At 39.6% G+C, this 25,125-nt stretch overlaps 1 protein-coding gene across 2 annotated transcripts in view; it reads right to left on the bottom strand.

Moving 5' to 3' along the window:
* COLGALT2 (collagen beta(1-O)galactosyltransferase 2) overlaps window positions 1-25,125 on the bottom strand; it is a 139,656-nt gene that overhangs the window by 47,251 nt on the left and 67,280 nt on the right. For both annotated transcript variants that reach the window (XR_011073645.1, XM_068541389.1), the window contains exons 2-6: window positions 22,955-23,065; window positions 20,385-20,502; window positions 18,488-18,622; window positions 14,591-14,795; window positions 8,859-8,978 (exon numbers count right to left, since the gene is read on the bottom strand). Coding sequence is in view for 1 of the 2 variants with exons in the window: in XM_068541389.1 (XP_068397490.1) it covers window positions 8,859-8,978; window positions 14,591-14,795; window positions 18,488-18,622; window positions 20,385-20,502; window positions 22,955-23,065 (689 nt within the window). In the remaining variant the exon portion in view is untranslated. The remainder of the gene's footprint in view (window positions 1-8,858; window positions 8,979-14,590; window positions 14,796-18,487; window positions 18,623-20,384; window positions 20,503-22,954; window positions 23,066-25,125) is intronic.

Raw genomic sequence — 25,125 nt, forward strand, 5'->3', positions numbered from 1 at the left:
AACCCACAGCCAACATCATTCTCAATGGTGAAAAACTGAAACCATTTCCACTAAGATTAGGAACAAGACAAAGTTGAGCACTCTCACCACTATTATTCAACATAGTTTTGGAAGTTTTAGCCACAGCAAAAAGAAATAAAAGGAATCTATATCAGAAAAGAAGTAAAACTGTCACTGTTTGCAGATGACGTGATGCTATACATACAGAATCCTAAAGATGCTACCAGAAAACTACTAGAGCTAATCAATGAATTTGGTAAAGTAGCAGGATACACAATTAATGCACAGAAATCTCTTGCATTCCTATACACTAATGATGAAAAATCTGAAAGAGAAATTAAGGAAACACTCCCATTTACCATTGCAACAAAAAGAAGAAAATACCTAGGAATAAACCTACTTAAGGAGACAAGAGACCTGTATGCACAAAACTATAAGACACTGATGAAAGAAATTAAAGATGATACAAACAGATGGAGAGATATACCATGTTCCTGGATTGGAAGAATCAACATTGTGAAAATGACTCTACTACCCAAAGCAATCTACAGATTCAATGCAATCCCTATCAAACTACCAATGGCATTTTTCACAGAACTAGAACAAAAAATTTCACAATTTGTATGGAAACACAAAAGACCCCGATTAGCCAAAGCAACCTTGAGAAAGAAAAACGGAGCTGGAGGAATCAGGTTCCCTGACTTCAGACTATACTACAAAGCTACAGTAATCAAGACAGTATGGTGCTGGCACAAAAACAGAAATATAGCTCAATACAATAGGATAGAAAGCCCAGAGATAAACCCACGAACATATGGTCACCTCATCTTTGATAAAGGAGGCAAGAACATACAATGGAGAAAAGACAGAAGTGGTGCTGGGAAAACTGGACAGCTCCATGTAAAAGAATGAAATTAGAACACTCCCTGACACCATACACACAGAAAAAACTGAAAATGGATTAAAGACCTAAATGTAAGGCCAGACACTATCAAACTCTTAGAGGAAAACAGGCAAAATACTCTATGACATAAATCACAGCAAGATCCTTTTTGACCCACCTCTTAGACAAATGGAAATAAAAATAAAAGTAAACAAATGGGACCAAATGAAACTTAAAAGCTTTTGCACAGCAAAGGAAACCATAAACAAGATGAAAAGACAACCCTCAGAATGGGAGAATATATTTGCAAACGAAGCAACTGACAAAGGATTAATCTCCAAAGTATACAAGCAGTTCATGCAGCTCAATATTAAAAAACAAACAACCCAATCCAAAAATGGGCAGAAGACCTAAATAGACATTTCTCCAAAGAAGATATACAGATTGCCAACAAACACATGAAAGGATGCTCAACATCACTAATCATTAGAGAAATGCAAATCAAAACTACAATGAGGTATCACCTCACACCGATCAGAATGGCCACCACCAAAAAATCTACAAACAATAAATGCTGGAGAGGGTGTGGAGAAAAGAGAACCCTCTTGCACTGTTGGTGGGAATTTAAATTGATACCGCCACTATGGAGAGCAGTATGGAGGTTCCTTAAAAAACTACAAATAGAACTACCACATGACCCAGCAATCCCACTACTGGGCATATACTCTGAGAAAACCATAATTCAAAAAGAGTCATGTACCACAATGTTCATTGCAGGTCTATTTACAATAGCCAGGACATGGAAGCAACTTAAGTGTCCATCAACAGATGAATGGATAAAGAAGATGTGGCACATATATACAATGGAATATTACTCAGTCATAAAAAGAAATGAAATTGAGTTATTTGTAGTGAGGTGGATGGACCTAGAGTCTGTCATACAGAGTGAAGTAAGTCAGAAAGAGAAAAACAAATACCGTATGCTAACACATATATATGGAATCTAAAAAAAAAAAAAAATGGTTCTGAAGAACCTAGGGGCCAGACAAGAATAAAAACGCAGATGTACAGAATGGACTTGAGGACACGGGGAGGGGGAAGGGTAACCTGGGACGAAGTGAGAGAATGGCATGGGCATATATGCACTACCAAATGTAAAATAGATAGCTACTGGGAAGCAGCTGCATAGCACAGGGAGATCAGCTCTGTGCTTTGTGACCACCTGGAGGGGTGGGATAGGGAGGGTGGGAGGGAGATGCAAGAGGGAGGAGATATGGGATATATGTGTACGTATAGCTGATTCACTTTGTTATACAGCAGAAACTAACACACCATTGTAAAGCAATTATACTCCAGTAAAGATGTTAAAAAAAAAAAAGGTGTTAGCCATTGTTGTTATACCCCATCTCCACCCAGCCCAAACTCTTCTCTGATCTCAGAAACTCCAGTCTGAAATTCATAAACTCCCTGATATTTTCAGTCCCTTCACTTTTTCTGAATGTCTCTTTGCCTTTTTGTTTTGACTAAAACTTGGCTTTCCTTTGAGGACACTGCCTCCCTTTCAGCTGTCAGAGTGAACGCTGATTTTTCTCACGTCCCCCAATTCACTCCAAACTGTTTCTCTTTCATCCTTCAAAAACTGGCTTCTTTGAAGCATACTTTAGCACTCTGTATCTCCTAATCATGTTCCCTCAGCCACTGATGACTCCAACCTCTGGCTCACAGTTTCACTGTCCCTGCCATCGTTCTTAGAAACCTCAGCATCCACATGGTGGTCCATCCAACAACCAACAACCTAGAACCAACAATCATTCTTTCAGTGACCCACTACCATGTCTGCATCCATCACACCCTTCTTGTTCTCACTCTCATCAGTACCCAACCTAGATTTCATGGTTCCTCCCTTGTAAGACCCTTGATTCCCTTTATTGATCTTGCTTGGTAAAACCCCGATCCTAGTTAAACCTGACTGTCCTCTTAGCACCAAGAAGAACACTATGAAAGAAATTCACACAACTGCGTTGACTGAGTCACTTCAAAATTATAGCCACAGATGTCAAATTGGCACTCGATACTGCCAAATGATGCAACTATACTTCCCTAGTAAATTTATTTTCCCATTCCCTGAGAGGTCTATTTTATGTCTTGTTCTCTCTCCTGGAATCTTCAACATCTGTCTTGAGCTGTTGACTGGACTATATATGTCATAGAGAAAATGTTTAAAGCCAAAGTAGACCTACCTTTTCTTTCCACCTCAAGTCTACACACCCAGCTGCATCTCTGCCTACACACTCTGCCTTCCCATCTGCGACAGCATCCCTGTTCTATCTAGAACTTGTTTTCTCAAGGATCTTAAATTATCTTTTTCCTACATCATTAAATTCTCCCTATATTTTGGATTTTTCTCATCAGCATACAAACATGCTAAAATCCTACCTAAAAAAAAAAAAAAACACAAACAGCATAAAAGACAAAACGAAATGAAACAGAACAGCCTCTCCCTTGATTTGTCACTCTCTTACAGCCACTACCCTACTTCTCTATTCCCATGCCAACAAGAGTCCACTTTCTCATCTCCCCATGGCCCTCTCTTCAGCCCACTCCAATGGGCTTTATTCCAATCATTTGCACTGAAGTGGTTCTTATCAAGGTCATCACAGATCTCTACCTTGAGAGAACCGGTGATCAGTTCTGTATCCTCATTTGACTTCACTTCTCAATAGCATCTGGTTCCTTCTTGAAACACTTCTTAATTTTTCCTTCCAGCTTTCCGGCTGTTTGTGTCCTCCAGGGATCTGTCCTCCACTCTCTCCTCTTCTTTTTCTATGTTCTCCTACTAAACAAGTTCGCACTGTTCCATGGCTTCAAATATCCTTTTAATGCTGATAACTCTCAAATGTTTGTTTCCAACTGGAGTCTCTTCCCTGAACTCCAGATTCATATATCCAAATATCTCCTAACCTTTCAATTTAGATGTCTAATAATTATCTTAAGCTTATATGACCACAACTTCCCTCCCTAAGTCTTTTCCCATAAAGCCTTTCCCATTTCATTAAATGGTATACTAGGCCAAAATCCTGGAGTCATTACTGATTCCTTTCTTTCCTTCATGGGCTGCATCCAGGTCTCTGTATGTCCTGTTGGCCCTACCCCCAAAATATATCCCAAATCCACCTACTTTTCCTCACCTTCCTACTACAGTTTGCATTCCAACCACCGTCATCTCTCACCAGGAGAGATGTACTGGTCCCTTTACACTCTAGTATCCACACCCCAGCCTGAGTGATTTACCTAAATACATAAATCACATCATGCCACTCTCCCTCCCCCACCCACATGGAATCCCGTTACCCAAAGAATAAAGTCCAAATTCCTTATTGTGGCCACAACCCCATCTCCTACTCAACTTCTCATTCTGTACATGCCAAACACACTGGCCTTTTGTTCTTGGAGTACCCCAGGCTGTTTCCTAACAGCCTCTGCATGTGCTGTTCTTTCTGCTTGAAACACTCTTCTCCCAAATATTCATGTGGCTACTTCCTTGATAAATTGTATATTTCTCTGCGTTGGAATATAAATTCCTTGACGGCAGAGCTTCTGCTGGTTTTGTTGACTGCTGCATCCCCAGCATATGAACAATCCATGGAACATAATATGTGTTTAATAAATACTTATAGCCTGATGCTCTCTTCTAAAGCCTTCCTTGCATCCTTACTGCTTTTAGAATGGGCATTGTACTTTAGCTGAGCATTCAAGAATCATAATGATTAAACCACTCCAACACTCAAACTTTATTGCCTTCTACTGTTTAAAGCCTACTCTCTTCCAGGGTGTGAATGCTTTTTTTTTTTTTTTTTTTTAACATCTTTATTGGAGTATAATTGCTTTACAATGGTGTGTTAGTTTCTGCTTTATAACAAAGTGAATCAGTTATACACATACATATGTTCCCATATCTCTTCCCTCTTGCATCTCCCTCCCTCCCACCCTCCCTATCCCACCCCTCTAGGTGGTCACAAAGCACAGAGCTGGTCTCCCTGTGCTATGCAGTTGCTTCCCACTAGCTATCTATTTTACGTTTGGTAGTGTATCTATGTCCATGCCACTCTCTCACTTTGTCACATCTTACCCTTCCCCCTCCCCATATCCTTAAGTCCATTCTCTAGTAGGCCTGTGTCTTTATTCCCGTCTTGCCACTAGGTCCTTCATGATGCTTTTTGAACAATGCCTTTGTTCAGTCTGTTTCCTCTACGTATAGTGCCCTCACCATAACGCTCCCTTTGTTTAAACTCCACACTTCTATCAAAGCCCAGCTTAAGAACTGTCAGGCTCTCCTAGATCACATCAGCCCACAGCAATCTCTCCTTACTCCAAATTCCTATTGCCCTTATAACTGCTCCTTTCACAAAGCAATATACTGCATCACTGGGGTCTTTTTAAAATATCTGTCCTGTCTCCCCAGTTAAATATAAACACCCAAAACAGAACTGGTTGTAAAATGTTGTGAATCCCCAGTACCCTCATAGAGTGACTCATACATTGTAGGTAGGCGTTCGGTGTTTGTACATAAATTTTATGCCTCTTCTAATGCTTCAATTGTACAGTCTATTAGCAGCCATTTATTAACTGCCCATTGGGTTCCAGATGAACTAGTGCTTTTAGCATCTAGTTCATCTTTCCTGAGGACACCTGACAGCTATGATTTCATCATCACCAGCCTTTTATTCATCCTACATAGGCCTTCAGTCTGTGTTTCTGCATTATTACCCTCAATGGTTTATTTTCCAATTATTTTATTATCCCAATTATGCTCTGTCTTTTAAAATTCAGGATCTAAAATTTTAACAAAATTATAACTAGAGAAGGTCAATACAAGAATTAAATAAAACGCCATATATAAAGTGCCTCGCACTAGAGTTGGAGTGTACGGGGGATCAATAACGACAGCTATAAATTACAGGTTCTTCCCAAATGAAATCTACCTGCCTAACATAGTGTTGTACATATTTGTAATCATTAAAATTGATTTTGACAGTGTGTGTGTTTCTGTGTACAGAGAACTTTCTGTGCTCTCAGTTCTGTGGGGGAAAAGAAGAGAAGGCAAGGCTCTGGTCAGCCTCTCTGGGCTGACATCTACTTGGAGTCAAGATTGAAAGCCATGGAATGGGGATGATAAGGAGACACACATTACCAAGCATTACATGGAGTCCTAATAATAGCAACACCTCTTTGTTTTATGGAGTTGATATATATTCTTTTATTTGCTCCTCTCAACCCTGCAAAGTCAGTGTTATTATCTTCACTCCGCAGATAAAGGAACTAAAGCTCTGAGAGGGTTGATTCTCCCTTCTTACATGATAGAGCCTGGGTTCAAGTCCATTATTCTGGCTTCATGTTGCATGTTCTTTGCAACACAGTTTTTATTCATTTGCTCATTCTTTCATTCACTTGTCTGGTCATGCATTCAGCAAATATTTGTTTGTTACCAATTATATGTCAGGCACTGTGCTAGGTGATTGGAATAGAAGGCAATAAGATACTGCCCTTGGCCTCTGGGTCTAGAATATAGAGAAGAGGCAGAGACACTACGTATTAAAGAAATTCCTAAGGGCTGGTTCTAGAAATACTATCCCAGTGAACCAGCTGATTATTCAGTCCTCATGCCCCCCAAGAATACTCTATTATTCTATTATTATACTCTATTATTAATAGAGTATTAATATTATCATTAATACTCTATTATTTCCCCATTATCTCTATTATTCTCTGTACTCATAGAGAATAGTAGTGATCTCTTGTTTCTGTTTTCAAACTCAGGGACATTGAGACCAGGAAAGACCAAATGGCTTGCACACTATCATGTGCATCAGCAACAAAGGCTGTAATGTCAGGGGTGCTTTGCTCCCCATCCCAGGTATAGTCTACGGATATGCTTTGCTCATCACCACCAATACGTCCCTGGTATACTGGGCTGACTGGTGTTTTGCAAACACAATCCTGTGTAAAAACAGTAGGAGAGCTTTCTATTTAAAGGAATCTTCTGATGAATCTCTATAATTATTATTGTCTTACCTTCTGGCCCTAACCATGTTTCTTAAAAGAAAAAATTCTGCTTTCTCTCTATGCCCTTGCTTTTTAATTACTTCTCAAACACTTTAAATTCTGAGTCAGCCTTTTCTGAAACCATTCTTGTTATGGAAACTAGCTGAAAAAAACCCACTGGACTCTTTTTCAGTCCTTATCTTACTTGAACTTCCTTCCATATCTCATGCTCCTGTTTTCTTAAAATTCTGTGATATCACATTATCTTGTTGATGAATCCCAACTCAACATCTTTAGACTTGACAGAACTTAAGTTTCAGATTCATCTCTCCATCTATCCACTGGGCAACTCATTCATTCATTCAACAAATATTTACTGGGTGCCTGCTAGGTGGCAGGGAATGGGCTATATCTTGAGACTAACATGAACAAGGAATTTATTGTCTGGGGGTGAGGAGCAGGAAATAGATATTCACAAGCAACTCAGTGGGTCTAAAAATGAACTCATGATTTTTCTTTGCAAATGTCTCCTTTAATCTACATGCACTTAAAATTCCTGCAGTCATTCCAGACACTCAAGTCAGAACTTACAAGGTTTCCTCTGCCTCCCTTTTGTTCATCCACAAACTCTTGGCTAAGTCCTTTCAAGTCTATGTCATAAGTTTATCTCCATTCCCACTGCTCCTGCCCTAGCTCAGATCCTCACCACCTTTTGCCGAGTTTACCGGGTTATGTCCAAAACAGTCTCTTCACCTCTGACCTAAGACCAGCACCCACTGCCTCATGCTGCTCCATCCGTGTTTCTCTTACCATGAGAGTGACCTTTCTAAATCCCGGCATTTCAGCCTTCCAACCTGACATTTCACTGCTAAAATCTCTTTAAAATCTCCCTTCCCTTCAGGAAAAGTCCAAACCCCTTCTTATACATTAGAGGTCCTTCTCACTGGGCTCCTGCCTACCTTCCAGCCCTGCTTCCCATTGCGCCCCCCCCAATCACCCCAACTGCCAACATACACACATCCTATGCTCTAGTGATGAATAACAGAGTTTCTCAGATACTGCATGAAAATTCAGCGCAAATATTCCCTCCTTTGGGTAGCCATTTCCAACATCCTCCCTTAGGCAGGGTGCTTTTGTTACTTTCTCCTTTGGACGCCACTGCGCACTACACATGATAATTAGTGTAGCCCCTGATCATTGAGCATTTTTTTACCAGCTCTGACATCATGCCAGACCCAGAGGCAATATGATACAGTGTTGAGGAATCTGAGCTTTGGAGATAGCAAGGTTGGTTCAAATCCCAATCTATCATTTATTTAGCAGGATGATCTACAGCAAGACATTAAACTCTCTACATCCCAATTTCTTCATCTTTAATATGAGCAATAATAAAACCCCTTTCACTGAGTTGTTGTAAGGATTAATGAGACAAAGTACAAAAAATGTTTACTATGGTATCTGTTACACCATAAGCTATTATTAAGTTGAAGTCATAATTATTGTTTTTGCTAGTATACTTTTTACATATATCATGGGGAATTTGCCCCCAAACCCTAGATGTTTTATTTTCATTTCACAACTAAGGAGGTTAGATTACTTGCCCAAGGTCATATAATTAGAAAGCAACAAAGTTAGATTTTAAATCCATAGACAAAGCACCATTATAGCTGTCAGGACACTGTGCGAAATGTATGTACTGTGTACCCAGCTCTCCACATGGAAGGGAAGCTCCCTAAAGGCAAAGACTTTGTCATATTCATATTTCACATAGGAAAAGTTTGAGAATGAACGAACAAATGAACAACTACGTTTCAGCCAAGGCTGACTGATGGCTGTGAGATTCCAGTCCTGGTCCTGGGAGAGGGAAAAAGTGGCTGGTATGCTCACAGTGCCAATGGAACATGAGCCACCACCAGGCCCCTGGGTCACTCACTCATTGCTTCTGTCTGCACATGGATGAGGTTCTCAACGTCCTCCTGTAGGGTCTGATGGGGCTTCAGGGGGATGGGCAGGTAGCCGTAGTGCTCTCTGTTGCAGAGGTGCATCTGGATGCCTGAGGACACAAGAGAGTTGACAAAACTGGCCAATCAGAAAATATACTTCTTAGTTCTACAATGACAACTAAGAAAAAAGAGACTAGGCTGTGGCCAAAGCTGAGTTTGGCACTGAAATTGAACAAGTAGTTGTTCCGGGCAGGGTGTGTAGACCTCAAAAATGCTCCTTTATTAAGAAAGTGTAACCAGAATTTGGGGCAAATAAAAACCCTGGGCCATTCTTCGGCTCAGAGGAAATTGATTTTTTTCTCTCTGAAGAGAAAGCATCCTTGTGGCCTGAAATGAACACTAAAGGCATGATGGGATCAAAAAGGAGGCAAGGAATTCCCGCTCCAGAGAACAGAATGGAACACTGAAATCCACCTACAGGAAATAAAGAGAAAATGAGGAATAAAAGCCATATTTGATATGAAAGCAAACAGGAAAATCCTGTAAGGCTGACAGATTATTAAAGCTAACTCTAGGCATATGTAGAACAAAAAATAAAAAACAAAAGAAACTTAAAATTTTCCATGATTCTCCACGGTTTGATTTCTTCTCTTAGCACGCATGGATTTGGAGTCAACCAACAGACATGAAACTTCTATAAAAGAGTCAGAAAGGGACAAAAGAAAGTCTGCATTTCAAGTCCTGTTAAGAACCTTCAGTATGACAATACCAGAGACATAGCACAGCCCTCTTGTTTTCAAAACCCGTCTTCACAGCCCCAGCTGGCCCACTCCAAGAGTTATATATAGCATCTGTGTTCAACCAGGTAGCTATGAATATTGGAATCAAGAGGGTCTCAGAGAGATCCAGCAACTGACAGTCTTGACTAATGAAAAGACTGCTTAGGTAAAAGGTGAGTCTGCCAAGATCTGGTCCATGTGTCCAAGCTTCTGATCTGTTAATTTCTATAATCACCTATGCTTTCCAGACAGAGAATTACCTGCATAGCGACTTCTCTATTTCGTGCAGATGAAATTTCCTCCAGTCAGCTGCATCACCTGCCAAATCAGGTGGAGCTGTCTTGTGGCATTAACAGAGAAGAACGAACAAAGAAAAGAGCTCTTATCCTCCCCTTTACTGAACCCGGCTCCCATCAGGGCTGGTCCAGCAAGCACTGTCACTTCTCTTGCCTTCACCAAGAGGACTCACTAGCTCTACTGTTTGCCGACATGAATGCTTCTGAGAAACTTCAAATCCAAACGGACCCTCCTGCAAAGTCGTGATGAATTCAGGAAACAGAAGGGAAATGATTTAATGTTAAGGTTGCCTCTCTACCCTAATTAGGTAAATAATTTTACCATTCGCCTTTCCAAAGCTTCAGTAAAAAGGGGAGATGAGACCTAGCCAAGCTATCCATCAAGTGTGAGGGGAGACGAAAGGCATTTTCAGACGTGCCAGGTCATAAATATTTACTTGCCATCACACTTCCTCAGACAGTGACTGGAGGATGTGGAAGAAGAAGGAGAAGAAAGAGGAGGAGGGGGAGAAAAGGAGGAGGGGGAGGATTACAAAAAAAACCAAAAAATGAAAAACAAGGAAGGCACAGGACATAGTGAACAGGAGAGTCATTACAGAAGAGAAGAGGAGGGAGCTGCAGCTCCGCAGCTGTGGCACCTCTCACGTTAGAGAGCAACAGGAGGCTCCAGGACAGACATCTTTACACACACACACAAAGAACATCTGCTAAATCTGACCATTCTAAGAGGAGTTTTAGACAGTCAGGGATTAGTTTTGGATGGCGTTAGTAATAATAAAACTAAGCAAATAAAAAAGGCAATTGTTAAGTCAGATATGAAAGGAAAACTAGCCATAGTCCATAAATGGAATTAGGTTCACATGATTATAAGAGCAAAAACACTGACCATGGCTCTTTCTTAAAGTACCACGCAACTACATCAAGAGGACAGGGTGATGGGAAGAATGCGTCTGCGTGAACACGGCAGAGGGAGGGGGGAGAACTAACTCCTCCTCTTCACTAGGGAGTCAATAGATATTTGCCTAAAGCAACGCCAGAAAATCAAGAAGCAGCATTATAAGCATGCTACTTAGAAACATGGATGTGACTATTACACTTGTACCATCATCTGGAAGAGTTAAAAGTGCTTGTCTTCTAAAAGAAGGAAATGGTACAGGGAGGTGACACCCAGGGGACTTCTAATTTTATAATAAACTGTGGGGGACTATTCGAATTGATTCAACTATCTGCCTGGATAATTGGATAAAAATATAAAAAATTTAAAAGAAAATGTGTTGATAATTAGATAAAATCTATGAAGGAACTTGGCACTCAGTGAAAGCTACTTCTGGGGCAAACAATTTTCTCTTTGAAAACGAATGGTGAAGGATACTATACCTTGAAGGCCTGTACTTCTTTTATGAAGATAGCAAACATTTTCTTGCACTCACTGAGTACCTTAACATTGCAAGATTGATCTACCTACCTTTATCCTTGGTGATGGAAGCTCAGAGTTTGAGAAGCTGTGATTTGCCCAAGGTCACACCTCTGTCCCTAAAGAGCCATTAGTGCCAAACCTCTGCCCCTAAAGAGCCAACGCCAAGTATCTCTCTACCTACCCAGGATTTGGAAACCGAGTCTCAAAACCAGTAAACACTCTGGATTGCCATCCCCGCACATGGGAGGCACTTTCGAGCACTCCCCGTGATGTGCAGGAGGAAGCTCTGCCTGCCTGTCACCCACATCTCTTGCCTCTTTTGACTCACGGCAGACATTTGGAGGATGACTGGCTGGTGCCAGAGGGTTACTGTGGCCGTGATACACAGCCCAGATCACTGGCCACAGCGGGAGGTGAACTCCCAACCCTGGCTTCATTAGAGCCACAGAGACTTGCCCATCACCCCTGTGCTCTCTTCTTGGGCTGGATGGGTAGCCACGCCCCAGCACTCCAGCACCCTTGGATTGCCCCTGTCACTCCTCACCCACATGTGGCAACGCCTGGAGTTGGAGGTGAAAGATTAAGGGTTGAGGTTTGTGGTTAGATGGTCCTGCCTGGGACATGTGGACCCTCTATTTCCTTCTGGACATTTAAAAAAAGATATTCCATGGGACTTCCCTGGTGGTGCCGTGGTTAAGAATCCGCCTGCCAATGCGGGGGACACGGGTTCGAGCCCTGGTCTGGGAAGATCCCACGTGCCGCGGAGCAACTAAGCCCGTGTGCCACAACTACCGAGCCCACGTGCCACAACTACTGGAGCCTGCGTGCCTAGAGCCCGTGCTCCACAACAAGAGAAGCCACCGCAGTGAGAAGCCTGCGCACCACGATGAAGAGTAGCCCCCGCTCGCCACAACTAGAGAAAGCCCGCGTGCAGCAACAAAGTCATCAAGACTCTTTCAAGAGAGAAGGGAAGTGCTTTGCTTTGAACCTAAGAGGGAAAGAGCTTAGAAACACTCCATGGGCTGCACAGGACTCCAGGTTCATTCAAGTCTCTTCTAAAAATACTTCAAGCTGAGTAAAAGTGCTATCTTAGAGCCACATGACTGTCAGGAAAGCTCTTTCATTCCCCCAGATGACAGTCATTCTTTCCTATCTTGACTCCTGCCCTGTTCACAGTTTGTACCACTGATCTGACCCCTCAGCTTTCACTGCTTCGTAACTATTATTTATGTTTCCACATGTAAAGACCTTATCTCCCCAACTGTCACAGAGCCTAACACAATGCTGGGCACAGCAGGAAAGCCTACAGGACTGACCCTCTCTTCTTGCTTTTCTGCCTCTCTCCTCCCAGCGGAATCACCGAACAGCTCTGGGCCTCTGCACCTGCTTTCAATGTCCTGGGTAGGCCTATGGGAATCTGATCAATAAAGAATGAAGTCCGAGTGAACAGGCCAAGCAAGGGGCATAGCTGAAAAATTCCTATCTAGCTCATGTCATTCTTCCAGCCCCAAATCCAATTCTTGGTTTTAAGAACTATATTAAAATAATTTAGTGACTGGGTCACAATAATGCCTTGTGCAATGTCTATCAAGGAGGTCTTTGTTAGGCAAAGATCATTATTGTAATTGATAATAGCTCAATTTCTTGGAGCATCTTTACTTCAAGCTCTTAAGCAAAGGGATATGCACAAGTTGAAGGACTGGGAAGGCCCTGAGTCTGCTTCCCAACCTGGAGAAATCAGAGCCAATCACAGACCAAGCGGAAAGAAGCAGTTACCATTAACGCTGACACCAGGGCCTTCATGAAAACTTCCAATCCACATGAGTAGGAGAACCTTGCTTTTGCCCTGACACAGACCTAAAACATGTCTACCCCTGGCCAAAGGGTCTAAATGGTTCTAGCTGCCAAGGGAAAAAATAATCAGCTTTCCATATTTCCACCAAATATTCTCATTCCTACCAAATCTACAACTGATAAGTGGGACACCTAAGGCTTCTAGGATGGCCTGATGTGTGAGTTGTAGCTTGAATTTTATTAATATTCACAGCTGCCAGCAACCTGCCTCTACTGCCTGGGGTCTGTGCATGATCTCACCCACCCTGACTATACAGCCACATGAATTTATACACCATCTGCCTGGTTTCTAAACTCACTTTTGCTAGTGGTTAAGTGGCACATTTCTGGCTCACTGATAACGGGACCTGGCCTCTGTCAGGAAGGTCTGAATGATCCTGAGAAGAAAGCCTTGCTTTAGGAATGTTGTGTATCTTCATGTTGAACCACTTTAGTGAATTATATCCACCCTGACTGCATGTGCAAGTGACACAAGAGTAATAACCTACTTTCCCACTGACTTGTCATCCTCTAAAAGTCTACAATGGTTCATGAAAGAGTTAAGTCTGGTTTTGCCTTTCCTTCCAGGGGGACTGTGGCAGAGACTGCTGGTTGCCTCCCAAAATCTGTTTTCTCCTTCCAGAGAGAGAATTGGGGCTCTAGACTGCATAGAATAAAGACAACATTTTGAGCCCCCCAACATTCTGAGCTAGGTGTTGTCCTATGTCCTAAGTCTGGCTAATGGGCTATGCATGGCAGTGATGTGTTCAGCTCCTGGATGGTACCCTTAAAGGGCTGGAGCGTACCCTCCCCTCTATGGTTTTCACTCAACAGCTGAAATGCATCTATACTGATGAGACATGTTGGATCATATGATTAAGGACAATACGTCATGGAAGGTGGAGAAGAAATAGAGAAGGAGCCTGGGTCTCTGAAAACTTTGTGGAACAGAGCCACTGTACTAGCTCTGATTTTTTGTTGAGAAGAAATAAACTTCCATTTTTTAAGCCTGGGTCTTCCCCAGTGTACTTCTGGCTCTCTGTCACAGTTTTCTAATTAAGCAAAGGACTCCTATATTGAACAAAGCAATGCAATAGCACAATAAAGAACGAATCACAGGCCCATGGCAACCACCACCACCTTTTTTTTTTTTTTTTTAAAAGAGAGTGGATTCTTGGGTAGGGACCAGTCCTGGCTCTTGGTCATTGGTGCTCACAGGGACAGCAACACAGAGGGTGCTGGTATGGTTACCGCAGACAATTAATTGCCTCTAACACTACTTGAATAGGAAGCCTATTTCCTTATTAAGAGTGTTTTTTTAATAAAATGCACAAAACAAAGGAGCTGGTTATTTGCAGAGTTTCCATGGTGGCAGTACAACCGCATACAAACAGTACCTGCTTGCCTGCTGGAGAAGGCAAAGACGATGATGTCATCAAAGGTCCAGGTGTAGTCCTGGTGCGGGGGGTAGAACATCAGCTTGTCAGAGGCTTCCTTCCTGAGGTCAATTAGGAATGTGGAGTGGACCATGGGGACCGGAAAGCAGCCCAACCTCTTCCATTCTCTAATCTGAAGATAGTCTGGGGTCCGTTTATAGAAGCCCTGTAAGGAACAAACGGGTGGGTTATGTTCATTGATCTGAGGGCTTCCTCTTTCCCAATCTTCTGTTAGGCTGACTCCTAAGTCATCACCGGTTAAGTACAAGTCCCCAAGCAAAGTCACCTTCTCTCTTCTTATCTTGGCCTAAGAATTTCCAACTGAGCTCAGGAAATGCTATTTATATATAAAACAATACTAGAAGTGTCCTGTTACCAGAAATAATTTTGGTTTCAGCATATCTCTTGATTTAATAGTTTCATAAAAGTATACTTTGTGTTGACTAATGATTGAATATGACATGAGTTATCAGAGGTGGTAGAGCAGAGCAGTTAAGAACACATGTTCTGGGATCTGGCTGTCTGAGGTTAAATCACACCTCAGCTACTTACTGTCTGTGGGTATTGGTCAGGTTACTCAACCTTGCTGTGCCTATTTCCTCATCTGTAAAATAGGAATGATGGCGCTATCTACTCCATGGGGTTGTCTGTAACAATTAAGGAAGGTAAAACCTGAAAAGTACTTAGAGCAGTACCTAGCACCAAGAAAGCATCAGTAAATATTGGCTATTATTAAAATTACTACATTACATTGGCTGATATTTTTAACTAAACATGCAGTACTTAAACACATAAATGGGGTCTTTTTTCAATGCAATTCCTTATTCACTATTCTGGTGGAGCTGCCACTGTGCCACACTTTTGGGGGGATTCCCCTTTTGAAAGTTCCCTCTGGGCAAGCACACAGGACAACCAATGCCCTTACTTTGTGGTTTCTGAACACACTGGTTTGGAGCAACCCAGCTTGTTTTCCCTCCAAACGCAACTGTTCATTCAGCAAACATCTATTGAGTGCCTACTGTAATCCAGGCTGTGTTAGATGCTGGGGGCTTAGCAGTAAATTGACAACCCCAGTGTTAGCCCTCATGGGGTGCAGAAACCACTGGAGCTTTATACTCCAGTGGCACCAATTATAACTCGACTATTGCCAAAGCTCAAACCCATTCCAGAGAAGATGAAGATGTGTCTTGACAAAACATTCTTAAAAGCATGTGAAGCTTGGAAAGGCATTTCCAAAAACGTTTGAGGCAACGGCAGGCTCATGGAATGAGTGTAAAGTTTCACAGGGCCAGCACTCTGAAGGGCACAATACTCAGTAGTTGCAAAAGTTCTCTCATATTCGTTAATCAGTCACATTCCCTTAGGGTCACATTTTCTGCAGTGGTGTCAGTACCCACACGTTAGGCACTGCAGCCTCGTCTCTGACATTTCTTTCAGTGTCTCAACTAGTGTTCTAGCTGAGCTAATGCTCACACTGACCACGTGGTAAGGAAGAAGGATCACAAATTAAGACTTAGAAGATGTGCATCTTAGAGTCATCTTAACCATCTAGCTGATTAATCTTAGGCCCACGCTTAACCTCTTTGAGCCTAAGTTTCTTCTCCTGAAAAAATGGGGTAAAAGCTGATTTGTCTATCTCACAGGGTTGTAGAAGGGATCACATGGGATACGGTCTGTGAAGATACTTTGGAAACTGTAATGCATTATATGAAGTATTATTATTCCTACAATTTTTTATAAGCCTTAAACTTAAGGGTCACTTAACATCCTTCAACTTAGCAATATTCTTCCAAGGGGCAAAGGGAAAACTGGTTCTTTAGAGGACTGCCTAAGAACACATGTCAAATACAAAGTTCTAGACTACTTAGGACAATATTCTCAGAATGAGAAGCTTGGAAAATTCATGATGATAATGAATCACTGAATATCCTGGGGGCAGGGAGGAAGGAAGCAGAGAAGGAAAGAAAGAGAGAAAGAGACTTAATATGCTTCCTGCAGACAGGCAGAGGCAATAGATGTGTCATTTTTTCCACATAAACTGAATGTTGTCGGTAATGATTCTGGTTCACTGACCAGATAAAACTGAGGTCATTTTATTTTGGATGTGTTTAAAGGCTCTGTAAACCAAGGCCTGCCTCAAGCTTATGAAGTCATCGGCTGTTTCTGTTCCTGCCCTAGCAGAAGCCTCACTGGGGATGATAGAGAGCCAGAAACAGAAATAAATTAGAATTGTCTCTAAATTGCTTAGATTTTACTTTTACTGTGCAAAGTAAGTGAGCTTTTAATATTAAAGCAAATAAGACAACAGAAACTGGGAGGCTGCAGTTACTAGGATAATCCACTCTTGATGCTGGTGTCAATGTACAACTCATTAAAAACATCCCAGAGTGATTCTGCCATGTGAAGCACTGAAGATTATTAACTGAGAGTGTATGAACTTAAATTTAATATAACAGCTTCTCCCCAAGGAACTGATTGGCTTTTATAAATATGAACTTAATCTGTCCCTAAAAGAGATGTGGATAACCTGCATTCAAAATCTCTTGGAGCTACGGGAGATAACTGTGACAAAAGAGTACCGCCTCATCCAGTAGTGTGCTAGAGCCAGGAAGTTTGCAAGTCAGTTGACACGTTGGTAGCTTAAAATCTGTAAAAACAAAAATCATGTTAATCCCCACCATTGTAAATAAACCACAGACAGCAAGCTTTGCATATTTTTAATAATTATATCGTCAAGTGACTGTACTGCAGTTTACTTAACCTTTCCCTCAGCTTAAACAACATTTGCATGGTGGAAGTCCTTACACCATGAAAACTGGTAAATGCTACCAATCAAGGGTTTTCCCCCACAGAGAGTCAGTCATTATATATTTATCAGCACACCACTGGCCTCATTCTTCAGAAAGAGGGACTGAAAATTTAGCTCTCTGAGCATGAGAACACACTTAACATATAATTTTTCCCTTAGAGAATCTTTATCCTACATTGATATGTACTACATTGATCAGTTTATCTCTCTAATTTATTAACTAAAGAATAAAAAATATAATCATCCATAAACATTCACTGCAACAGATCTCTAGACTTCAAAGATTTTACAATGGAAAAGAGAGATGATGGAAATTTAAAATTTTGTTTTTAACTCAAATTTTGTAAAAACATCTACCGTGGCAGTTCTAATTATTAGATCTCTTTGGAAATATTTTGGCAACATATCAAAGGTCATTAAAATATTTAATACTCTTTGACTCACTAATTCCAGCTCTCAGAAGCTGTCCCAAGGAAATAATATTAAATATGGAAATTTTTATATTAATTATGATGGTCATTATAATAGTTAAAAGTTGCAAATAACTTAAATGTTTTTAAACTAAGAGAAAGGTTAAGTAAATTGCATTATAGCCACTTGATGATAATAGTTAAAAACATGCAAGCTGTTATCTATGATGTTAGAGTGGTAGGGATTAAAATGATTCTTTAAAAAACGTTTTTCTCTTTCCAGTTTTTTATATTGTTCTTATGTTAGTTTTGATGAGCAAAAAAAATATTTATTTTTTTGAAAATCTCTGAATCAGGGAGAAAAAAAGTACAAATTTCAGCAAGCTATAGTGGTTAATTTAAAGCTTGTAATGCTAAGCTCATTAGAATAATTTCTTCATAATTCATCAATACAGAAGAACTCATGGGGTTGTGGCATTGGACCTGGATTTACCTCCTTTCCTAAAAATGCTTGCTCCAATGACACAATGACAGGCATGTTTCAAGGGAGAAAATCAGAAAAAGATTGATGGGGTTACTGTTGACAGGTGGTTGCCTTGTTAAAACTCATAACCTTAATTCATTAACCAAAAGACTTGCCTGAGGTGTGATTCCACACCAGAAATTAGAGTACAGGCCCCGAGACTCCAGCATGGGGGCCACAACGGTTTTGTTTTCTGCAATCAGTAGATTGAGGGTCTGTGGATTAGTCAGGAAGTTGTCAACATCTACGAACTAGGAAAAGAAAAGGATAACATCACGTGAAAAGGTACTTTTCAGTAACGGGTACAAGAGTAACCCAACACTTGCCAAAGGATCATGGAAACTTGCTCATGACATATGGAACCAGCTACATGTTATCCGTGTTTTCCTTATGGAAACCGCTTGCAGCTGGATGGCTTTCATTCAGGCAAAATACATTTAGTCTAACTTCCACATGTTTAGCTCTGCATAAGGCACCGAGCAATGAATTGGTATTATCATTGGGCACATACTCAACGAGGACCCAACCTACACCTTGGTTAGTGGTTTAAGTATAAGCTATTAATGGCTCTCAAGCCCTTAAATAAGGACTTATTCACACTTACTGAGTGCCCACTCTAGGTACAAATGAACACACCTATTCAGGTTGTCTATAGTAAAGCCAAAATGGCCCCAAACCGATCCATAAATGCTATCTTAATGTTACAATTAGAATTTTTGTTTAAAGTACATTATATCAACCCATGCTAACCAATGAAGCTATTTCCCATTCTTACCAGAAATCCATGTTAACACTGATTCATTTACAGGGACAGTATAACAACAGTTTCTATCATATAAAATAATCACACTGAACTGTACACTTAAAAAAATTAAAATGGTAGATTTTATGTTATGTATATCTCCCCCCGCAACACACAAAGTAAATAATCAGAAGCTTTCACTCTTTGATAGTCAATCTCTTTACCAAAAATTTTGTGGTTCAGCACTTGTACACTTCAATGACATTTAAACAGCTATACAACGTTAAATATCAGCACAATTTGAAACTTCTATGAAATTATTTGTATTGAAAGTATGTGTGTGACAAACTATTGGGCTGATTTTTGTGGTGGTTGAGAGGCTGAGGATGGACATAGGTCAAAAGTATTCCCTTTAGGAATCAGAGTCTAGTGACAGAGAACAGACGTCCATTAAGTTTAATGAAACAACACTGGCTTTGCTTTACTGGCGTTATTTGTAGTGTTGTACTGGAAAATGTTTGCCAAAAGAATTAAATGGATTTTGGGGGCCACAGAGGAAGAACTTTGTTCCCATAAATTTTGGGGGAGAAAAACCTCTGTCAATTTTCCAAAGGGAATAGGGGCTGCAGCTCCTTGCTGATTAGGGAGCTGACCTTTCCAACTGAGACAGGTTCCTGGAGGATAAAGATAACATTGATTCTTAATTGTCAAGTCCAGCATTTTTCTGGACCACTCTCGAAGTTCTGAGGGAAGTAATGGAACCTATGCATGGAGAGAAATTCTCCAGGAGAGTCCAGCATGATTAGGAGCAACCAGGAAGCCAAGCAAGAGATACCATTCCCCAGACACTCGGGAGCAAAAGGGAATAATAGCATTTCAGAGCTGTTAATTTGAATCTCTTTTTACATAATTAATTTCTCATATCCCCAAAACTCTTCTAAAAAGTCAAGACCTTTTATATTGCTTTACCCATAGCATTCCCTATGAACTAAAAAGTATTAGAGTTTCTTATGCCTACTACAATAAAGAGATTGAATAATTCAGGAGCTTATTTGCTTACTCACTAAAAATGCGAGGAATGAGTCTGAGATGAATTCCAGGTATCCCGATATTAAGTTCTCCAGATTTTTTCTTGTGCCTTTATTAAAACGTTGAGGAGGAGATGTCTAAAAAAGGGTTGTTTTGATTGTTCCCACAGTCCTAGGTTATCAACAATTGATTTGGAAACATTCTAGATAACAGTTGTCAAGAAATTAAACGTCTGTTTTTACCAGAATGTAGTCTGACCATTTTTCCCTCGCAGTTCGAAGGGCTGCCTGTCGTAGTTTCATCACATGGGCAAAACGGGAGCCAGGCCAGTGCTTTGGTCCAATTTCATCAGGATAAGACCTATAGTAATGATAACAATAATATTAATAATAATAATAGCTAATAATTATTGAGTGTCTATATATTCCAGGCACTATGTACTAATTCATTTAATCTTCCAGTAGTAACCCTAGGAAGTCGATACTATTACGGTTATCATTATCCCATTATTACCGATAGGAAACTGGAGCGAGGAGAGATTAAGTAATTTGCTGCTTCCCATACACATGACTCTTTACATGAAATATTTCAGTGGGTTCTCATTAGAGATCACTGAGTCCTTGTGATGTAAGTGCTACCACTATCCCCATTTCACAGCTGAGGAAATCGGTTAGAGTGGTTAAGTCATTTGCTTAACATTATGCAGTTAATAAGGGGTACAGTCAGAATTTGAATCCAGGCATAACCCCAAAGCTCATGTTCCTAGACACAGTCTTATACATTTAGCCATCAAATAAATTTGGAAATGTTACAGCATCAAAATATGAGTTTCCCAGGAAAAATAAAGGTTTACCTTACGTGGTCAAGTCTCAGTAAACGATTCCACAGAGTCTAACACGTTGATCTGCCCCAGATGGAGTGAGATCATGGAGCAGATGCATAATGCTGGGCTCTCTATCAACATCCACAAAGCAGCCAGGCCAGGACTCGTCCACGGCCATGGAGGCAGGTGGGTTAGCACACCCTCAAGAACCTTTCTGAAAGCTCCCAACTGGTATGGTCATTGATAAAGTCGCAGTGGCCCCAAACTGGCCACCACTTCAAGTTCTTAATGCGGCACTGGCAGTACATTTCCCTCAGTGAATGAGAAACCGCAAAAACAATGAGACCGTAATCATACAAATAAGATTAATAAAACTATTTTTGCACAGGAAGTCTCTGGAATGTCTTCCTCAATTATTGTTTCTACAAAAATCAGTGGAATTTCTGTTTTTCTGAATATGTTGCCCCCAAAAATGCCTTCTCTGGTATTTCTAACACTGACCTTGGCATATAATACATTCAGTCAGAATCTGGCAATGGAGAAAATTACCAGGATGCAAGAGAGGTACATAGAGTCTTTCTGGGCTACTCTAATTAGGCCAAATTCCATTATAAGGAACTCCAAAAGATTGTTCAAAATTTTTTAGAGTGTTCAAATTTGGTTGTTAAATTTTGCTCCACATACGGACCATATACTGAGATTTGAGATATATATGTAGATACGTACATACATACACATAATAAAAATATTATATAAAGAGAGACTAGAAGAACAAAAATTTGTTCTGGAATAGCACTCCTTATTATGATAATACATATTTGGCTCCCAATAAATGACTTACCCTGGGCAAAATTTCAGCAGCTCAATTCATCCTATTTCTACAATTTCTTAAGCTAGAATTGTAGTAGCCTTGGGAACATTTAGAGTAGTAAGTTTAAATATATTTATTCATGTTCTCATTTACTTATTTGTTCATCCAACAAGTATAAATTTAGTGCCCGCCAAGAACATAGCACTGAGTGAAATATAAAGTATTTGTATATTTTAGCCCCTGCCAAAGAAATAAAAAAATACTTAGAAAAAAAAATGCATGAATCAGATAGTTAATGTTAGTTAAGTTTATTGTTGTGTCAAACAAGAAGATATAGGAAATAAGCAATACAAGTGTTGAGAGAAGGTACATCTTTGTAACTGGAATGATTAGCAACAGCTTTTGGTAGCAGTTAACCGGTAGCAACATCCAGATGAAGCAGTTTTCTTCTAGGAAATATTGGTGTATATGTATGGATGTTAAATTTGTGAAATCTTTTAAAAATATAAATCAGGTATTTGAACTTCATTCTGTAGGTACTAGACAGTCACTGAAGTCTTTTTAACAGAGAAAAGACAGCACATCGCTAATATTTTAGGTAGACTAATTTGACAGTGTGGTATAGAGGATGATTTGAAGATGGAAGCTACTAAGAAATTGCTATGGTAAAGACTGGAAATAACGTAAATGTCCATCAGTAGGAGGTTGATTAAACAATTATGGTACATCCACACAATGATACTCTGCAGTCATAAAAATAACGGAAGACACTCCTTAACTATTGCTTTGGAATGATTACCAAGATATGATGAGTGAAAAAGCAAGGTGTATGTAAGAAGTATACAAACTTTTCACTATGCTCCCTCAAGGATAAAAGGGTTATCCTCAAAGTATGAATAAATAATATCAATATTTTAAAATATATGCTGCTGTGGTAATTTACTTGAGAACTAATGAGAACCTGAACTTGGCTGGTAGCTGCAGGAGTAAAGAGGAAGAGAGACATGAAGATTTGTCAAAGGAAGAAATGGCAGGTCTTTGTAACTTACTAGACACAGAGATGAAAGACAAGGGAAAGTCACCTGTGCCCCCAAGATTGGAAGCCTAAAATGGCTGGAAGACTGGTTAAGGGGGGAAGGGTGAATAATGAGTTCACAAAATATTCTCTTGCTACTCACTCAGGTTCATCCATAGGTCTCCATTCCACATAGTGATAGGCTCTCTGGACATTTTTCAACCACTCCCTGAGTATTTCTGTTGTATTATCCACATTGTGATCAGTGGCTGCCCTGCATGAAAGAAAGCACAGCACAGTTCAGTTATTATGTCATCCAAAGAAAGAGGGGGAAAACCAAAAGACCCCAGATTAACTGAAAGGAGAATGGCCAGTTCTAGACATTGTGTGTATGAAAATGACTCCCTCATGGTCCAAACTAGACAATGAATTTCTGAAGTGAGAGATGTTGCTTTAAACCATCTCTGTGTCATTAGATCCTTAAGCAGGACTTGGCCAATAGTAGAATCAATAAGTGGTTGTACTAAAATAGTATATACATAAAATGAATTAAAGTAGAGTTAGGTAACTAATATTCTTGGAAAGTTTCTTGTTTGTTTTAATTTTTAGTTATCCAAGATGTAAACTCTGCCTTTTAACTTACATAACAACCCTTAATTTAAGCAATTATTCAGAGTTGCATTTTCATTTCAAGTCCAACAAAAATTTTAGCCAATGCTGCTTTAATCGTATGCACTAGAGGGGAAAGTCACAATAACAGTTCCCAGTATAAAATTCAAAATCCAAGGTATCTTCACCTATCTATTTTGGATTAACTCTACCATCACTTATACAAAATAGAGTACCTTCAAAAGTCTTCAAACAATGTACACAAAACTTGTTTCTGTTCTACCTTGAAAGTTTAATAAACTGATCCACTTCAAAAGGAGCTTAACTCACTTATTAAAAGTATTTTCAAATTTTATCACAAAGCAAACGCATGCTGCGTATAAGATATACATCTAAAACAAAGTTATTCAGAACACCTAAAAATGAACCGATATTCCAGTCAATTGGAAAAGAAAGAAGGAAAGCAGGGATTGTAAACTTGACATCAAATAAGGTAAAATTCAGGCCAAAAAATATTAAACATGACAAAGCAAAATTGTAATTCTACTAATAATGCTAAAGGATATAATTCACATCAAAGATATAATAAATGGAATATCCATGTACCTTCATATAGCACAGGAGTTGGCAAACTTTTCTTTAAGAACCAGATAGTGACTATTTTAGGCTTGCAGGCCATACACTCTCTATTGCAACTACTTAACTCTGTCATTGTAGCAGTAAAGCAGTCATACACAATACATGAATGAATGAGCATTGCTGTACTCCAATAAAGCTTTATTTACAAAAGTAGGCAACTAGTCTGCAGGCTGTAGTTTGTCAACCCCTGATATAGCAGAAAGTATAGAAACTGCAAGGAAAAACAAGCACCAATAATAAGAGATGTTAATATACCATTTTCAGTTGAAGAAAGTTCAAATGGGAAAAAAGTAAATATATAGAGGATCTACAGAACACAATAATAGGGTTATACTTTCTTCTCAAGTGCACATGGAACATTCACAAAAACTGACCAACAATTACATTATGAAGAAAGCCTCTATAAATTGGAATAATATAAACAGCATTCTCTGATCACAGTGTCATAAAACTAGAAATTAGTAATAAAATAAAACCCCCAAAATTCCATTAAAAACTCTCTATTAAACAACTATTGAGTGAAATAAGAGCTACAAATCAACTTTATAACTTCTAAATATAAATAATGAAAACACTAGATATCAGAACCAGGGGATACAATTAAAGCAGTGGTCAGAGAAAAATTCAGTTTTTTTATCCTTAAATCAATAAAAATAAATGAGTTGAACTCCTACTCAAGAAGCTAGAAAAAGAGCAACAATACAAACAAGCATAAAGAAATAAAGACAAAGTCATGAGGTAGAAAACAGAAAAAGAGCAGAACTAATAAACAAAAGAAATGTTACTTTTTTTGAGAACAAAATCAACAAAAGACAATCACTAGTTAATCTAACCAAGACAACACAAAAATTAAAAACAAGAAATGACAAAGATGAGGGGAATATGACTGATATGGAAGGAATTTTTAAAAAATATCATAAGTGGTCACTTTGTGCAACTCAATGAAAAATAAGTTTAAAAACTAGATATAATAGAAGATTTCCTAGCAAGATGCCTGTTAGCAAAATTGACTCCATTACAGAGACAAAACTTAAACAGAACAATTTTCTTGGAAGAAATAAAGAGAAAAACGAAAACACTGGCCCA

Source organism: Eschrichtius robustus, chromosome 3, assembly GCF_028021215.1.
Source record: "Eschrichtius robustus isolate mEscRob2 chromosome 3, mEscRob2.pri, whole genome shotgun sequence".
Taxonomy (NCBI): domain Eukaryota; kingdom Metazoa; phylum Chordata; class Mammalia; order Artiodactyla; family Eschrichtiidae; genus Eschrichtius; species Eschrichtius robustus.